Source organism: Gavialis gangeticus, unplaced genomic scaffold (assembly GCF_001723915.1).
Source record: "Gavialis gangeticus isolate Ggan-Ray unplaced genomic scaffold, GavGan_comp1, whole genome shotgun sequence".
Lineage (NCBI taxonomy): Eukaryota > Metazoa > Chordata > Crocodylia > Gavialidae > Gavialis > Gavialis gangeticus.
In genome coordinates this window covers 91,490,950-91,510,486 of record NW_017729031.1, presented here as the reverse complement: position 1 = coordinate 91,510,486, position 19,537 = coordinate 91,490,950, and the positions used below count along the sequence as shown (strand labels likewise).

At 42.2% G+C, this 19,537-nt stretch overlaps 1 protein-coding gene across 7 annotated transcripts in view; it reads left to right on the top strand.

Moving 5' to 3' along the window:
- Positions 1-19,537, top strand: part of HDAC4 (histone deacetylase 4) — a 481,696-nt gene that overhangs the window by 395,062 nt on the left and 67,097 nt on the right. For all 7 annotated transcript variants that reach the window (XM_019523379.1, XM_019523376.1, XM_019523374.1 and 4 more), the window contains 2 exons: positions 5,199-5,332; positions 13,640-13,760. In XM_019523379.1, coding sequence (XP_019378924.1) covers positions 5,199-5,332; positions 13,640-13,760 — 255 coding nt within the window. The remainder of the gene's footprint in view (positions 1-5,198; positions 5,333-13,639; positions 13,761-19,537) is intronic.

Sequence of the window (19,537 nt, the reverse complement as noted above, 5' to 3'; positions counted from 1 at the left end):
CACACACACACACACACACACACACACACACACACACACACGTAACCATTTTTTATGCTTAAAGCATATTATGTATACTTACCTACATTGCCACTATAGTACATGCATGCCATCCCTCATATACCATATTTACTTGATCAGAAGAAGGGATTTTTCCCCTTTTCAGATGAAGGGAAGCTCCTTGTCTTGGATTTGAGTATGGGGGGGTGGGGAGGGCTGCCTCTTACCATCGGACTCCAGCTCTGGCAGGGCTCTAGCCCAGGGCACAGATCACGTGGTTGCTTCGGCCCCACCTTGGCCTAGTAGCAGCAGTGGTGGTGGCAGCAACTCTGGGACTGGGCCAGAGATGCCATTGCCACAACAGCTGCTGTGTGGCCAAGCTAGGGCTGGAACAGCCACCTGATCTGTGCCTGGGGCTGGAGAGAGTCAGAACCCTGCTGGAGCTGGAAGGTAAGCAGTGGTAGATGCATGTGCCAAGAGGTGCAGGCATGAGGAGAGTAGTAAGGGGCCAGAGAAGTAGGCACTGTGAGGGCAGGGCAGGTGCTGGGGCATGCATGCAGAGGGCAAGCAGCTGTGAGGGCAAGTAGTGAGGGCACAGGTGGCAGGGAGCAAGGTGTGGGCAAGGCAAGAAGTAAGGATCAAGCCATTTGACTCCCCCACTTCCTACCTCCCCAACTGCCTGCCCCTCCTGCCATCTGCCTCCCTACTGGTTGCCCCCCGCCACTGCTTTCTCCTACTACAGCAGTGGATTAGTAGAGGTACAAATTTAAGACAATCCCCTAATAATTAGAGTCTATACGTGGGAAACTATAATAAATTTGATACTTTTCCATAAATAAAATCTAATTATTGGAGGTATTTTAAATTCAGAGTTGTCCTGTATTTGGATAAATACAGTATATAGTCAGTGGTGTCCACATACACATATCATGGCCCCAAAGAAGACTCAGGGTATTCTGTCATGAATTTCAGTGAAGCCATTATTTCACCCAAAGTATATAGGACTGCATACGAGTGGTACAAAGATGTAATTTTCGTCAGTTTGGGGTAGCAGCAAGTCAGCCTAAAGGCGTAACAGTAAAATCCATACGCCAAACAGAGTTTTTCTTGGTATTGTTTCAGATCCCTGCTTCTGAATGTATTTACTTTCCATATACCCAACTTTAATATTACAGAGTGAAATGGAAATTACGAAACAATCATGTTAGAAAGATAAATTTTTAAAGTACCTAACTTTCTCTGTGCTTAAAAATGTTGATACATCTTATGCTGCTTTAAACTAGCTAAAGATGCAGAGCTAAAGTTTCCTACTTTCAACTTTACCTATGTATCTCCCTAATGGTGTTATGAAGTGAGCTGCCCACCTACTATGTACAGTTGGTATAAGCAAACTGCTATTCATACAAAAGCAGGACACCTGTGAGATGATCGGCAAGCCTTTTGGACTGGAGGCAGATATGGGAGCAATGTAAGGAAAACCTGGATGTTGTAGAAAAGCCAATAATTCATTTGCATGTATCCTGATAGTTTCTGATACGCAGCCCAGTCAGAGGCAGGATATTTTTAGACTGATTGGTGGTCTAGATCTGTCATCAGATCATTGTTGTACCTGCATTCCTAAAATAACCAACACCTTAATTTTTCATGGATTACTATTAAGAATTAAATTCTTGAGGAAGTAAATACCCTTAGAAAATATTTTTAAGCAAAATCCTCCTTCATCCTGTCCAAGTTAAAGCTCATGGTTGAGCCCATTCAACTTCCCATTGAAATCAGTGCACTTCATTTGTTGGGCAGACATAGTCTGGTGCATAGTAAGCGCCTCAGTTGCAGGGATGGGGTTACCTGTTGTCTGGAAACATACTATGTAAACAAAAGAAAACTGTTCAAAATGCATTTATTTCATTAGCAGTGGAACATGTGATTTCTGCAGGCATCATAAGAATTAATCCTTGGCATGGCTACTTGTTCTGGGCTTCCCTACATTTTTTATGTACTTTCCCTTTCTCCATTAGCTGTGATCTCACTTTTCTTGCCCTGTGCTTCTCTTCACTCCCTCTATTAGCGCACAATATGCTTTGCATCTGCAATCTCCTTTACCCACCTCTAAAATGCTTCCCTAGCACTGTTTTCTGAATCCTTGGTTGCAGGTCTCTCTGCATGCTTTGCTGACTGCTAAAATAATTCGCTTTGGTGTTCTGAATTCTGCATTGCTTTCCTCTCTTTTCACTTTTGATTATTAGAAGCTTTGAATGCCATGGGACAGCATTTTAAAATATTAACAATATTGAATGAGAGCAAGAAAGCTGTGAACTGAACATACGATTCTTACTTGGTCCTTACTGAGGCAAATCTCCACTGAAGTCAGCAGGACTTTGCCTGACTAAGGAGCTCAAAACTTATTTTAATTCACTATGTTTTCAAATGAATTGGGTAATGATGTGAACCATAGCTGTGTTCTCATTGCCTGGTCAATGGAGTACCTCTGCCAAGATGATGCTGTAGTTAGTGAAAATGGCCAGTAATATAACCAGGGGTGAATAACTGGGACATGAGAGGTGCAAAAATGGTGGCAGCTGCTGCTGCTGGTACTGCCACCCAGGATGCAGAAACTGCTTGTTACTTCCCTGGAAATGGCCAAACTAGCATTTACTTCTAAGGGGGTGGTTTTCACCTGTAATGATGACACTGACCTATATATGGTTTATGTTTTGTATCCATTTTTATTGTATGAACCAAAATTGAACTCCATGGATGACACACCTGCTTAATACCACAGAGGCAGCACTGCATTCATTTTCCACTGTATTCTGCACGAGTCAAGGTGCCTAGACTTGTGAAGAGAAGAGAAGGTGGAGTTAGTTCTTTGTTTCTAGCTATCTTAACTCAGCTCTTCAGGCAGGAAAAGTTGTCCACAAGACAATTTATTTAAATACTTCTTGAATAAAAGATATTAGTCAAAATATTGATATACATCTTGTAAAATCTCTCAATACTTATAAAAATATTGTATTAGAAGGAAATATGACCTGAAGACGGACATTTTACACCCTAAACTTGCCTAAAATCTATACAGTCAGTCCAGTAAAAAAAAAAAAAAAAACCCCAAAAAACTCCTTGCCTCTTAAGAAAAAATGTAGTCAGAAACAACAGCCATCCATTCTGGTAGATCATATTGTCTCTTCAGCTCGAGTTTATACTGTTTGGTTTTGCCCAGCAGCTCTTAATAGGCTTTAATAATGTCAGAATGAAGCAAACAGGAAGACTTGGAACGCCTTGATTGATTGAATTGTGGTTAACCTAATCACTTAACCATTTCTCCATTCTCAAGGGTCCCAGCACCTAAAGCAAAGAGAAATGCCAACTCCCTCAAAGCATAATGGCTGAAAGGGTCATTGCCAGTTTTTGGAGAGTAGTGGGAAGCCAAATTTCAACCCAAGAATCTGGCTGTGCTGCAATCCAAAGGCATGATTGAAGCTTGTGTAGATGTACCATATTTCCCTGAATCCAAAACAACTTCAGATTTAAAGCAGCCTTCCAATAATTAGATTCTGTGCATGGACAACTATAAATTTGTCATAAATTTTCATGTACAGAATATAATTATTGGAGGGCCACCTTAATTCATACCCCCAAAGCAACAGCAGGGACAAGAAGCCAGACTCCCACCCCTTGCCTCCCTTGCTTGCCACGCTGGTTCCTGTGCCTGCTGTCCTGTTGCTGCACCCCCCACTGCCGCCACCACCACCCCTTGCCCCCTGCCTTCTCTATGCCTGTAACTGTCCACTGCTCCTACCCCCCAGTGTCTTTGCTTGCCAGCTCATGCTGTCTATTGCAAGTGCCTGTCGCCTTCCCACACCTGGCATCCCCCACCTTCTGCATCTCCCCGCCACTTACCTTCTGGGTAGTGGCTCTGGCTTCAGGACAGTCAGCTGTGGTGGCAGCCCAAGCCCAGCCAGGAAGAAGCAGTGGCAGCAGCCCCTGAGGCCTAGCTAGGTTGGGCCTGGAGGAGTTGGAACCAGAGCCACAGCTGCTGGGGGCAGGGGCCAAGGCGCACACCATGGGTTTTTCTTTCTTCATTCTCCCCACCACATGCACCCCCTCCCCTGCCATGTGAGCCACCCCAGCCTGCGGCAGACATAATGGTTTAGCACCTGCTTTGGCCCCAAGCCCAGGGCTAATGCCAGAGCTGAGTTGTTGCCTGCCCCAGGCTGGTACTTGGATCTTAGACATGGCTTTTTTCCCCCAGGGTGACTGGAGAGAAAAGCCTCATCTTGGATTTGAGTAAATATGATAACATGAGCTAGCCCTTAGCTAGGTGATTCAGATACCAACAAACTCCAGCCACTGCAGCACAGAAATAGGTGCTTGGCTGTTAACTTAAGGTCCTGGATGGATTTTCAACCCATGCATAACTCTTTGCTGCCACAGACTATACTGTTGGTACATGAGCTACCTTCACCCTTGGATTGCAGTGTAAGCATATACCAATGGCTGACTTTCACAAGAAGAGCATTTGTTTTGTATTACCTCTTTAAATGTAGTCAGTCTGCAAATGCATCCTGCATTGTTTGGCTTCACTAATGAGTCAGAGTTTTGCGTCCTCTTCAAGAACTTCATCTTGTCATAATTAGGAAGTTTTGCCCCATGTGGTTTTCAGTTGTATATCTGGAGAACGCGTCTCAGCAGTTGCCCCCTTCCTTGGTATCTGATTTAAGGGAAGGCTAGAACCAAACTTGTCATCGCACGTATTATGCTTATTACTTTGCAATGGCTTTTTTATTATTCTTGCATTTGCATGTCTCTGCTGAAATCTGCGCTTTTTCCTGCTTTCACCTTTCAAATACTTTCAGCAACCTCTCAGCTTTGTCTTGCTGCCACCTGCTTTCATTTCACCACTCACTTCTATCTACCTTATTTTATCTTTTCTTAGTATTAGTGATTTTTTTTCCCCAAATGTGTTAAGAATTTTCAGCATTGCACAATTCTTAGTGTCACTTTCGAAATTTTGGCCTCATTTCTAAGTGTCTAAAATTTTAATTTCCTAGTGTGCTACATTTGCCTGTGAAATTCCTATTTACTTGTGCATACTAGTTCAACTGAATATAAAGTGCTCTAGTCCAAAGCAGGGGATTTTTTCCATGTCTTAACAAAAAAAGTTGCTTTAATTGCAAGCAATTTTGTAACCTTTACTGCAGGCCTTGTATATGACACCTTGATGCTGAAACACCAGTGTACCTGTGGAAACACTAACAGCCACCCAGAACATGCAGGGAGAATCCAGAGCATCTGGTCCCGCCTTCAGGAGACAGGCCTCCGTGGCAAATGTGAGGTAATAAATACCACCAGAGAAGGGGGAGAGAAGTGCTTGTGTGTTTAGGAACAAGAGAGAGAATAGACTTGTCTTTTTGATTCTACAGTCAGATTTTAAACAGAGCATTTTTAGGAACTTATTTTTCCTTTTGAAGATCAGCACATGGAACTTTGCAACTTGGATCTCTGATTTATCCGAACATGCAAACTTTTATGCTAGACTTCATTTTAAAACTTTATAAGGTTGTCTGTAGATTGGGTTTTGACAAATGTGGCTTAAATTTAATCCATGCCTACATGACTCTGTACTTGAGCATTTGGACCTACCAGAAATACTTTTTCAGCTATGTGATTTGGTTACATTACCAAGTCTGTTCCAATCACTAATGTATAGACTGATATAAAATATATCTGCATTGCACTATTTGCAGCAGAAGAGTTTTGTATATTTTTTTTCTGGTACTTCCCTGACTAATGTAAAAGATCTGTCAAGCAGTGACTTTTCCAGGGGTCAAAGATTGCAGCATATTGTGATTTAGTCTTTTTGTTGTAATTCCAGGCTGTAAGAAGAGCAGTTATTGATTGAATGCTGTCCTTAATTTTTTTCCATTGTTTTCGTGGCTTACTTTCTTTGAATGTTGTTGATAGTTTAGTGGCCAAGCCAAGCTTAAGGTGCTGCAACAGAATGAGAGGCTGTATTCATAACCAAGGGCTCACAGAGCATAGAATCAACATGGTTTGTATTAGCTTCGTTGGCCATTTCCGCAAAGGGAGAGGAGGAAGCTGACGAACTCAGTAAGAAAACAAAGGCATATAGAGATTGAAAACAATCAGACTAAATTCTTACAGTATTATCAGTTGTTTGAATACTTGGGGGGTTTTTTTGTTTTGTTTTGTTTTTTCCTGAGGAGTCTGAATATTATGCAACTTCCCCTGGTTAAAGCCAATGTCTAGGTAAAAATCATTATCATGTAGTCAGGAGTGTTAACCACTTGGGGGCAGCATTGTTGTTAGCAAAACTTTTTGTGCGGCGTCTGTTTCCCTATATAGAGAACAAAAAAAGTTCAGATGCAAGTCTAAAAAGACAAGCGCAGCTGAAGGTTGGGTTCATTCTCACTCTACTGTGGTAGGGGGCAGTAAGGGGAGCTTAAGACAAATACTCTATTGTTGTAACTAAGATCAGCTTTTTAGAAGCAACACTTATGCCAAACAGTATTGCTTGCCTCATCTCCTACCTCTGTATCACAGAAATTGTCCTCCTGGGTGTAAAATTCTTTGATCTGTGAATTCTAACCAACTATTAATTCACTTTAATTTGACCCGTCTGATTTGCTTTTGTGGACAAAAATCTTGGAGTCATTCTTGACACTCAACTTTTTTCCTCCCACATTTCCCTTGTCTGTAATTATCTTCTGAACATTAGTAGAATTCAACCTTATCTTGACCCGTCCTCTTCTGAAGACTTTAATCATGTGTTAATCACTTCCTGTCTCTTCTTTTTAAAATATCTTACAACCATCCTTAATCTCTGGTCTGTAAACTTCAGGGTATTTGGAATACAGCTGCACTGCCGTTCCAGTCATCTTTTCCCTTCATCTCCATTGGTTTCCTAGTCGTCTCCCAGCCTGTGCCAAAGATAGCTCTATCATGTATGAAATTTTGCATCAAATTGCTCCACTTTACTCAACTGACATTGCACACCACCTTCCCATTCCTTCATTTCACTCCTCTGATACTGGCAGTTTATCTTTTCCTCCCCTCTGAACCACTATATTTGGGGTCATCCGTTAATTTGTACTGACCCATTGATTCATCTATCTTGAATACTTTTCCTTATTTCCAAGCCACTGAGTCACTTCTTCTCTCTCCTCATCTTAAAACCCTCATTTGAATTCTGTCTCTGGGTATGCATAGCGGTATGAGTAGTTAAGTTGGTTTATATAATGTATTATTTTTTATTTAGACAATGCATAATGTAACATTCATGTTATCTATAAAAAGGGTTTACATGGTAGGGAGGAGGAATATTCAGGTTTAAGAGGCTTGTCCTGACAGGCTAGAGTTTCTCTCTCCTTTCTTTGGGCTGACAGAGAATACCTTTTGTTCTTTACCAAAAGATTGCTGTGTGACAAATTTAGCAAAACCAGCTTTGTATCTGAGATCTGTGCCAATAAATTTACACAGAGGGTCTTGATAGGACTCTTGGAATCTGGATGATTTTTTTTCACCTTCAGCACTAGGAGGAGAGAGCTCCATCTACACATGTGCAATCTTAAAAACAAAAACAAACAAACAAAAGGAAACCCTTACATTAGAGTGAAACTTTGAAGGGTAGAGTATAGCTTTGAGAAGCTGAAAAAAAAAATTACCAGTTAGGGTTGGTTGGGGGGTCTGTGTATTATTTTGACTCTTTTGTGTAATGTGTGCAATAAAGTAAGAGCATACGGGATACTCAGCATTTGTATAGCAGTCTAGATAACTGATAAATCTTCATCAATCTTCCCAGTAGCCCCATGAGGTATGTTAATATTACTAGTAGTATGTGTCTGCAAGTGAAAAGACAGGTAGAATGAGTTGCAGTGAGTTGGTTACAGACACGTAACAAGTCAGTGGATAAGAACCCAGTACTTTTTCCCAGTTTGCCTGCTGGCTTAATTTTTTCTGCAGTGTATCTGCATTATTCAGTTCAGACATTGCATGGCATTTGTGATTAATGTAGTTGTTAAATATTTGTATTTATCCTCCTTTGTCCAAAAGTGTAGCCCCATGCCTCAGACACTACATGTCATTTAAATGAGCCTACAGGCCTGCTAAAGAAATATTTTGTGATCGCGTAGTGCACCTGTGAATCAAAAATTAAACTCCACTCTTTCTTTTCCGTGTTTATAGACTGTTGAGGGGATCAGCTGTTCAGTGGACATTTCCACTCCTTGTCCATGCTGCATGCATGCAGAGTGCCAGTGGATCTCTGGCTGCTAGCTCTTTTATCATGCATTCAAGGCATGCATTCTTTGAAACTTCGTAAGTTGTCCAAAATAAAACTCATCTTCATCATCCTGCTGAAAGGTGTCTCTGCAACCTGCCAAATATTAAGTTTCTACCACCTACTAAGGAGGCAAGAAAGTGGATCCAAAAAAGATTACAAATGTGTTTAGAATTTCAAAAGCACATTTTTTCTCTGCATTGTTGAAAACAGCTGATCTATATTTATTCCTGATGTCCACAAAAAGAAAAAAAATTGCATACAGCTGAGGGGGAAATGCTGCCACTTGGAGTTTGATAGGTAAAAATCTGACAGCTTAAAAAAAAGAGCTTGAAGGTGATGCTGTAGAATGAAAACAGTTGTGCAACAAAAATTTAATTAAGTTGACGTATAAAATGTGGCAATTACTCTAGCATATGTGCAAATTTAAAAAGATAATTGTGCTAATCAAAGTAGTCTCAATAAGACTTCCCTCAAGCAAAAATTCCTAATCACTGCCTAGTGTAGTTCTCTGCCCCTCCATCAAAAGCACTGGGAAATTGGAAGACTGTAGAAGGTACCCTGAAGTTAATGAGATCCTTCCTAGGTGAGAGCTAGGAAATGAATTCCAGAGATCAGGACATCTCTTCAAGAATACACTGACAACATCCCTGTAGTGGGGAAAGTTAGCTTGAACAATTGGGTTAATTGACCTGCGATACAATAACATAAGAAAAAACATTGGATCGGATTATCTGGTCTACTCTAGCCATGCAAGTAGCTTTTAACTGTCACAAATCAAAGTACAGTTTCAGTCTCTGTGCATCTTAGGCTGCATACACATGTTCAAATGATGTGGAAGAATTTTCATGGGTTTGTCTTTGTGATAGGAAAACTTATTTGGAGACCCCTGAACAGACATTCAAATGCTATACACGAGTGCAGCTTAGGGGGTCTCAGTGCACACATCTCAGCATGCTTTGCAAGCTCTGTCTGCCTGGTGACAGATGACAGTAGTGCACAGGGCAGCCCTAATTGGCTGACCCAGACTGCCTCTCTGGCTTTATCTCCCTGCAGCACAATGAAGGGGTTATGAAGGGGCTCCATGCTTGGGTGGAGCAGTAGACTACAACCTGACTGATGCATTTTTTCCCTGGACCTGTGCGGCGGTGGGGTAGGAAGGGTTGGTATCAAATCACTCCAGGAATACTGTGCTGCAGCTCCTCTCAGAAGGCAAATATACAGAAGTTCGATCTCCCAGGAGAAACTCCTGGGTTATCTTTCTCCTGGAATGGCCATTTTTGCTCTGGGAGAAAAATACTGAATGTCTGTATACTCATGGTTTCTACTGGGAAAGCAGCAACTCTCCCAGGACAAACTGAATGTCTCTTACATGGCCTTAGAAGAGCTATTGTGCTTTAGTTGTCATTGCTGTCTGATTTGCAGTCTCTGCAGAAAGCCGAAAGTCCTCAGACCATAGCATCATCCCATGTATGTTAGGCTATTGGAAGCAGCTGACTGCCACCTGGGACTTCAGACACCTAAAAAAAACAGGTTTCCATCTCTTACTATAGCTATAAAAAACAACCATGAGGAATGAAGTGGAAGGAGTAAACAATGCAAAGTTAAGCATAGGAGCTTTTATGGCTGAAAATTAAAAAGAGAAGTTAGCATGAAAAAGAGACAGGAAAGTATATAAAGTGAATGGAATAATAAAGGTGCTCTGTTAGCACAAAGGTCAAGTTTTGTGCAGAAGGAGACAAAAAGAGGACAAAGAGCCAATTAGTTTGCCAGGGTGTTAAAAGCCAAACCCTAAAATGAAAAGCCCAAATTTTGCAGCCAGGAGGCAGGTTAGAAGACAAAGGTAAAAATATGCAGTGAGCAAGTTGGATAGGGAAAGTTAGGTGTTATAGATGACAGAATATAATGAACTACCAGGTTCCCGTGGACAGTGAAATGCTGTTCAAATGATTAAAGAATGGACTGGGTTTGTAAGACTGAGCTGAAATTGTCAATTTTCTGGAAACATAGTTCAGTTTTGTACTCCTTTCTTTTTTGTTTGCGTGGAGTAGGTATATTGGAGTCTGTTACAAAGCGGAGAGGAAGCCTTTTGAATGGCAATTAAGGGATCTGAACTGGGCAAATATAATGTATTCAGAACAATGTTTTGCTTTCAGTCAGTACAATGTGTGTTGTGAATTTTTCTCAGATGTGTGCTTGTTGTCCCAAAATATATAGTAAAGTAGACATTTCCTGTGAAGAATATAATTAGGGAACTACTTAATTTGCGGTTTTGTGGTTTCAGTGGAACCACAGAATCTGGGTTTGTCTGCGAAATTTTTTAAATCAACCAAAAAGAAAAAAACTTAATAAAAATAAAATGCTGCCTCCCCAGTGAGAGCCAGTGGTCCTTGCTGCTGGGACAGGAAGGCACTGGCTGGTGGATGAGATGGCTTCTGCCCCTTCATCCTTTCTCCCCCAACTGGGGCCTGTCCACCAATCAACAGTGAGGAACAGGGCCGCACGAAGGACAGCCAGCAGTCAAGATGGTGGCCACCCTCTCCTCCAGGGCCTCTGCCAATCAGTGCTGAGGGGCAGGGCCTCTTCCCCAATCAGTGCCAGAGGGCGGGGCTGCCACAAAATGACTGCAGAGTTAGAGCTTTATACCACAATCAGCCTGCAAAAATTGGTAAGTCTCCCTGTGATTTAGGTAGACCCCTAAATGTAATGTATGTTTTACTAGACAGTTCTTAAAACAACTAGGGTATGTGAGAAGTGGTTCCATGATAAGCACAGACTTTGGGGGTTTTTTGGTATATAGAGACAGATTCTCAACTAATATTAATAGGACTAGCTTCTTGGAGGCCAGCAAAACTTCCAGCCATTTACCTCAATTAAGGATCTGGTTTGTTGTGTCACGGTGTTACCATTCTCTTATTTGGATAGAGATTTATTATGCCAGATTATATCTACACAAAATTATTTTAGGAACGGTTTAGATGCATAATACATTTATCCCACTTTACATTTATCCAATTTGCCTTGGATTTTATTCTGGAATAAAACCACACCAATATTCTGCACAGACACATGACGAGCTCTCTAGGGTTAGCTGTACGCAGTAGATGCTACTAAAATGCCTTGCCATGGGGTTATGGGTGAGCTGGTAATAGCCCATTTGCTTTGAGCAAACACCTGCTCTGGAATGAAATGGATTTGAGCCATGGAGACTCAACATGCTCCTGATATAACTTTACCCAGTTGCTACAGGTTTTTTTCCAGGAGCAATTTTATCCTGGGATTGAGTAACTTACTCCCCAGTTACTGTATGTCACATTTGCTCTATCTTTAAGATAAAGAAAAGTCAATTTAGTCCTTTGGGTAAACATCATGGCTGCTTACAGATGTGAAAAAAACCCAAATGGTGCTTTACTTGCAGCTCAGCATGCCCCTGTGCCAAGTGCGGCACATGCCCAGAAGAGGCATTGCATTAATTTGACCTAGCTTGCTCAACATCTGTATAGATCGGGCACTTCAGCAGACCTTTCTGGCACATTTATCTAATAGCCGATTGAATCAGCTATTAGATAAAAGTGCCAAAAAGCCGTGCTGAATTGCGTGATCTATACAGGTGCTGGGGTCAAACTAATGCACTTCCTCTTCTGGTAAAGCACTGTTTTTTTGTTTGGGTTTTTTTCATGTCTGCCAGCAGCCTGTTTGTCTGCACAGAAGTCAGTTCGAGTCATTTCAAGAACAAGAATGACATCTAGGCAGTTGAAAAATGTAAAGTAGGGAAAGTTTAAAGGAGAAACTAAAGCAGATTTATCACGTACAGGACAGGGAAGGAAAAATGTAGTGAAGCATCTTTGGAGAGGGGGTGGAGATTTGCTGCCCACAGCAGGGAGCTGAGCCATAAGTGGTTACCAAACCCCTTTTTACTGGGTTAGAGACTCCTGTGCAGCTACATTGTAAATACATGACAAAGGATTACAGCAGAGGGTTGAGACCAAAACCCCTAAGGCACTCTCTGAAAGAAGAGGCCGTCTGTATATAGTGCAGTAGGCATCATCATGACTCTGTTGAGAGTACATTCTTCTCTGGAACACCATAAACTAGAGTCGCACCAAAAGTTGATCTCTGAGCCAGAGAGGAGTGTATTGTGTTAGTGTGGTCACTGTGTTATCAAAAGTACTGCTGTCTTTTGTATAAGTAGTGAACCACATCCATCCACTTTCTCCAGTTTCCAATGGCCGCTGTAATACAAATGTTATGATTTTGTGGCAGTTGTCGCCTGCCACACCTTTTTAGTGCAGTTTGTCCTAAACTTTAACATGTTTGTCATTGGTATGGATTCTCTCTCTCTATCATATATTTTAAATTGTATATTTGGACATGTTCTCTTTAGAATTTATAGTGCTAAAATTTGAAGTAATAGGGCAGCATTAATCAGCAATAGCCCTTTCTTAGGTTAAGCTGCCATGAGTGAAGTCTGTCCGTGTCTCAAAATTGTTCTTTATTGTTGCACAGGCATTCTGCTATGCAGCAGAAATTAAGTGAAAATTAAAATGTAGTGTTCATTTTTACCCAGCATATGAACTTTTCTGAGGTTTGGAAAAAAGGTCAGATTTGTAAAACTCTGGAGTGAAATCTTGGTCCAGTTGAAATCAATAGGAGTTTTGCCGCTGACCTCAGCGAAGCCAGGGTTTCAGGCTGGTTTCAGCTGACAGTAGAAGAACAAAGGAAAAATGTTCTGATTTTATCGACTCTGCTGAAATCACACTGTAATAGAAGGCTGATCTGGCATGACCTCCAAACCAGTTTTTAGAGCCCAAAGTTTTAGATTAATCTTTAGCTGTTCTTCTGAAGTCAACTTTGTGAGTCTTTGTGGTTCAGCTGTCACTAGTTGTGGGATGTTTCTTTGTTCAGATTTAAGAGGGGAGAGGGTTCTTCAAAGTAGAATTTATATGTCTGACTCTTGTTTATGCTGACAGATTATAGACCTACATCCTGGTATATCAATAAGATATTAGTCCCTCTGTAGTTAATCAAATATTTTGGAATATATACAACATCCAAAAGACTGCTTTGCATGCAAGTTTAATATTTTGAGTAGTGGCATTAAGCCAAAATTGTTCTCATAACTAAAACTGTATTTTATTGTGAGTAAACAAAATTAGGCATTTTGAAAACATTTTTAATGATATGGTCATAAAAAATGTGTGTCCTATAATTTAAATACAGTAAATCTTTATTGCCATATGACTTCAACGGCATTTCCTTTTTACCAAAGGGCAAATAAGACTGAGCTAGTTAATAGAAGTAAGTGTAATTTCATCACTCCTTTCCTTTCCTTTCCCCTTGCAGTGTATTCGTGGAAGAAAAGCAACTCTAGAAGAGCTACAGACAGTTCACTCAGAGGCCCATACACTGCTGTACGGAACAAACCCTCTGAACAGGCAGAAACTGGACAGCAAGAAACTTCTAGGTACAGCAGGGGAAGGGTCACTTCTCCTTACCTCTTAGATCCTACGTTCATAAAGATATACAGGTAGTCACAACACTGGCACTAACAGTCACAGGAGTGCATCATTCTGAATGTCACAAGTGATGTCAGCTTTACTTTACTTTAATGGGACAGGTAGTAAAATATTTGGTACCTTTCCTTCATGTTATTTCCTGCCTTTAGTTAAAAGCTCTAAAGATTTAAAAGGACTGCCTGTAGAAAGGAGAAGACAATTCAGCTTCCATTTCCATTTTTATTCTTAGATTCACTGCTCATCAGAAAAGCTCCAGCTGCCATGTAGGATTTGGGAGATTCCCTAAGAATGGAATTCCAATCAGTAACTTAACAGAGATTATTACTGAATAAAAGTATCTGGCACTCCGTTTCAGCCAGATTTGAACTGGAAGTTTAAAACAAAGCTCTGCATCCTGCTTTCAGTTGCTAAGCTAGCTAGTCCCTAGCTTAAGGGTGGCCAGTCTGTGGTATGGGTGGCTTCTGTGTGTGGATCATGACACTGGGGAGGAGACAGGCATCACAGTGGCAGAAAGCAGAATCTGAAGCATCAGATCAGGCAGGAAACACAAGGCAGAAAGCAGAGCAGCAGCCTGGTCAGAGCACAGGGCGGGGAGCAGAAAGCTGAGCAGGAGATCAGGTGAGGGTGATGGATCGGTTTGGCACTTTGGGAATGCCTGCCAAAAAGTGGCCACCAATTTCGTAGCTCATCTCTTTCTGACAGTAATCCAGCATGGATCCGTCAGGTGGCTGAGTTTATTTGTCTTGTGTTGGATACCTGTCATATGAAAACTACCTCAGCCTGTGACAATGCTCATTTTCACCAACGTATGTCCTGTAAGATCTGTGAGAAAAGGAGACTGCCAGTGAATAGCACTGCAGAGTAGCTGCTGAGTGGTTTTCCCATGCTGTTTTTGAAGTGCTAGTGGCCAGGCAACCATTGTGATTTCAAAGTGGGGCCCTTGAAGTAATTTTCTCCCTTTGTTGAAGACGGAAGCCTCCTTGAGTAAAGAACTATCAGTGTTAGTCCTGGCATAGAAAGGTCTGTGGTGGTTCAGAAAGCAGATTGTGCCAGAAGAAACCAGGGCACATTAACATGCCTGTTTTGGCTACTTATACAGACACCTTCCCTTTACTTCCTTTAACAATCTTCAGGTGCTTGTTAACAGCTGTAGGTGACAAATTTGAGTAGCAGTTTTGAAGCGAGAGAAAGCTCTGCAGTCAAGAAATTGAGATTGCATTGATTGACTTAAGTCTGAATGATATGAAAGGGGATTACCGTGATGGTCTGCAGTGGTGTAGTAGTCATGGCAAGAAAGCTACAAAGGCTTTGCTAAGAATTCAGCATGTATCTAAAATCCCCATAGAGAAAAATGATATAAAGAGTGTTTAGAAATGTAATTAGCACTGCATTTATAGCCACATTTCTGATAGTTATCACCTCTTTAAAACCCAGACTTCTGGTTCTGCTAGCTGAGTGAGTGACATCACAATTAACATGCACATTTTAAAGACTTTATAACATCAGGACCCTGGTGTATAAAACTTTTGCTTTGGGTTTGCCAGTGCAGACAATGAATACATGCACCTTCTCCACCTTTGGATCTATATCTGTGCTGTCCATTTCCTCCTGTAGGATTTTGACCTTGTCCTACCTTTAAATGAAACCAAGGGTACCATCACAACACCTGCTTAGTGGGACACAGAAGCCTGTTTTCAGTGTTAAACCCCTGGAGTAGCAAAGTAGCAGTTGAAGCTAAGGACCACTGCCTCCCCCATATGCTTCGGGGTCTGTTTTTTTCTGGTATAAATCAAGCAGTTTTCAAGCCTTTGTTAAATACTGGTCTGTGTTAGACTCATGATCCATGAAATCTCTGACAGTAGCAAGTACCAGCTGCTGCAGAGAAGTACAATAAAGTCCCCACTAGGTGAGGAGGGGTGGGGAGTGTAGCAGGTGAGATTCTGTCTTCCATGAGAGTCTCACTTTACTCCCTAATAGCTTGCAATTGGATTAAATTCAGAAGCATTAAGTTTTATATCTGATCCCACACTTTTTGTGTGAGTTTTTATATTTTTGGTATTCACATAAATGCCAAATCCTCTTTAAATATTATAATATTTCCTCTTTGTATCTTGCTGCATTCTTAGTCTCACTGCCTTCCTGTAGCAATGAATTCCACAGATAAATTAAGTGATGTGTGGACAGTATATCGTTTTAGTACTTTCACATGTTTGCACCTTTGTTTCATTGAATCTCTCTTGCATGTTTTCTGCTTGCAATGACAGTTTGCCAACCTACCCATGTTTTTTTCATTCACTCTGGGGAAAAAAATGCCAGGGAGACTATGGAGTCTACTAATTAGAATAGTGGTTTTAAACCATGAAAGACAGAATTCACAGTTTAAAAGCAATTGGTCATCCGTGTTTACAACATTTAACTGAAAAGATAAGTAGCTACTGGAAAAGAACGAAAATTCCACAGGTCTGTATGCCTGAGGGGACTTGGGGTGGACAGCAGTAAGACTAGTCTAGGTAGAAACAGGTGGAAAGTAGATGAAATGGGAGGAAACCACTGGGAATATTTGCAAGTAGAGATGACTTATTAGGAAAATTAGAGGAAGGGGAAAGGTAACAGTGTTAAAGTTTAGTAAGAAGAAAAGAGGAAAAAGTGATGGGTAAAAGAAGAGTAGAATAACAGGACAAATTAGTGGGAGAGAGAGACTGAAAACATGATTATGCAAGGGATGAATGAGGAAGCTTTCCCCCAACAGTGTAGTTATACCAGCATTTCTCAACCCATGGGTCACAACCCAAAAGTGGGTGCAAGAATATATGAAAGGGTCACAGATAAACTTTAAAAAATGGGTTCTCCTTTAAAGGAGAAAAATGTGGGAAACCACGGCTTTTCTCTTACAGGCTGACAGAGTTCCAGCCTGCTAGGGGCTGCTTGGGGCCCCTCTGCCCCACACACTGGGGGGCTGGGGCCTGGGGGCCAGGGGCAGCAGGTCAGGACTGGCCATCAATGTTTACAAATAGGACCTTGTACAAAAAAGTTTAAGAACCACTATGTTATACTTTGTAAATAGTGCAATTCATATTAAACACCTTGAAATACTATGTTTCATATTACAAAGTAAATAACCAAAATATGTTGCCAGATTCACTAACAAGATATTTTCCTTTGGCAAGGCAAGAAAGGGCTAATTTTCATTGTTGCTCCTTTACAGAAATCTCAAAGATTAGCATAATCCAACTCCCATATAACAAAGAACCCTGAATTAGTGAGTGAAGCAGTGTGGGGTTTCTGTTAACAAAGAGATGGCTCAGTGATCTAGAGCTTTATGGCAAGAATAATAAAACTTTTCTAAGTGTCATTAGACATTACTTTGTGTTTCAGATAAAACTGTAGTCTCTTGCTGAGAAACCAGGAAGGAAGAGAGAACAGGGAGTGATATTTCTGGCAGAAAAATAAATTGATTACAAGAAAATATTTCTGAGCAATGTGTTGGAGTCGGAGTAGTGCTGCATCATTCTACTCCCCTACCTGTGCTCAGCTGGAGCGCCATTTTCAGTGCTCCTGCAGAATGTAAAAGAAAACCCCTGGGATCTCCACTAGGGAAGGTTTTACCAGTAGGTCTGAATCTCAGCTGCACTTTCAAGAGCACTCCTTCCTAGCACATGGCACATTTAACTCTGGCTGCTGATAATGAGGCTCACTCCCATGATGTTACTGTCCTGAACCCTGGCTCTATTGCGGCCTCCCATTAGAGGTGAACCGATATATCGGTCACATGTCGGATCAGCACCAATAAAAGAAAAATTAACATTATCAGCAATTGGCTTTTTTTGGTGGGTGTAGCTGATATTACTGATAAATGTCATGTGCGTGTGCACAGCCCCAGCATGCATGCTGCCAGGAACGCAACCAGGTAGCTTGGTGTGCAGCATCCTGCCAGTAAGTCTGTGGGGCAGAAGAGGCATGGCGGAGGGAAGGTGTGTGGGGGGCGCAGATCAGGGCCCCCACAGTGAGGGAAGGAATGAGGCAGGGGCAGGCACTGCCCAGCCAGGACAGAGAACGCAGCCCCAGGGCTGGGAGTGAGATGGAGCCACAGGCAATGCGTCCAGGTTGTGGTGGGGAGGTTGGCTCCTCACTGCTGCGTGCACCCATGGGGAAGGAATGGGGTGCATGTGCCCCCTGGGTTTGTGTGCAGGTTGAGGGCAGGGTGCCTGTTGTGGACTCAGAGCCAGGGGCTGCGCCAGCCTCTTCATACCAAGGGGGCTGGGCCTGGGCTGGGCTCTGAGTGGGCAGGGTCGGGGTGGGCAGTGGCAGCTCTGGGAGGGGTGTCTATGGCCACCCCTAAATCCCCGTAGCCACCCCTCCCAGCACCGCTGCCATCTGACCTGCCTCCGCCTGCTCATAGCCCAGCCCCAGCCCAGCTCCCCTGCCAGGAAGAGGCTGGCATAGCCCCTGGCCCCAAGCCTGCAGCAAGCAGCCCAGCCTCGCCCTACGCACAAATCCAGGTGGGGCACATGACCCCCATGCCATCTCTGGGGGTGCACACAGGGGTGGGGAGGCCTCCACCCATCTTGCACCCCCTGGTTGAGCCATCTATGGCTCCATCTGGCTCCCAGCCCTGGGGTCACATTCACCGCCTTAGCTGGACAGTGCCTGCCCCTGCCCCACTCTCTCTCACCATGGGGGCCTTGATCTGCCCCCCATGCCCCTCCCCGACTTACAGGCAGGACACTGTTCTCCAAGCTGTCCATCTACATTCCTGTAAATTGGTTACTGGATTGCTGTTGGCCAATGTGGCTGGTTAATAATTGGCTATTGGTATCAGCCAAGGAAATCTTTATTGATGCACCCCTACCTCCCATCACTAACTGCCCTTTCCTGCTGCTCAACACATGCTGTTGTCACGATTCTGTATTGCACAGCAACCAGCATTTACTCTGCTGTATAACAATAACCATAGGAACACAGGAAAAGTGCGTAGCATCACAGCACACATGGCTATAAGTCATTCTGCAAAGGCAGCAGTATTCAATTCGTGACCTGACAGCCAGATCCAGAAAGGGAGGCCAGCCTGGTAAAACAGATTAGGAATTTTAGCTGAAACATGGCTTTGTGGTTAGGATTTTTCCACAAGAATCAAGTATATGGTCACCCTCTGGAAACTGGGCCATGGAGGATGGTAATGCTTCACATGGGCCTTAGGAAGGACAATGTATTTTCATGTGTATGAGGAAAAAAAATGATTTTCAAATGGGAAAAGTTAAGACATGAATATGTCTGAAAGCAGCTAAATGTCTGAAATCAAGCCCACTCTATCATCTCCAAAGACTTATGATTTTTTCAAATGTATAAACCAGTTTCTTTAAATGTGTCAAAGGATTAAAATCTATGCCAAGTTGAAAGCTTAAATGCAAACTGATGTTTGAGTAGCTTAAATGCAAATAATACTTTTTTCAAATAAAGCTCTGTGTATTATCACCCACAAAAATAAAAATTGATCAGATTATTTTGTTTAACCTTTGTACCCAAACTGGGTCTAAGATCTAGAAATAAGCAGGAGAAATTTCAGGCCCCAAGGATCAGCTCAGAAAGGTATGAGAAAATGGAAACAACGGTTGTTTATGGAATTAATTTTTACATTTATTTTCATGATGGCAGTGGTGTCATTAAACTGGCAGTTATTTACAAGAGACTAGGAAGCCAGTGACTCAGATTTCTCAGCTTTGTAAGG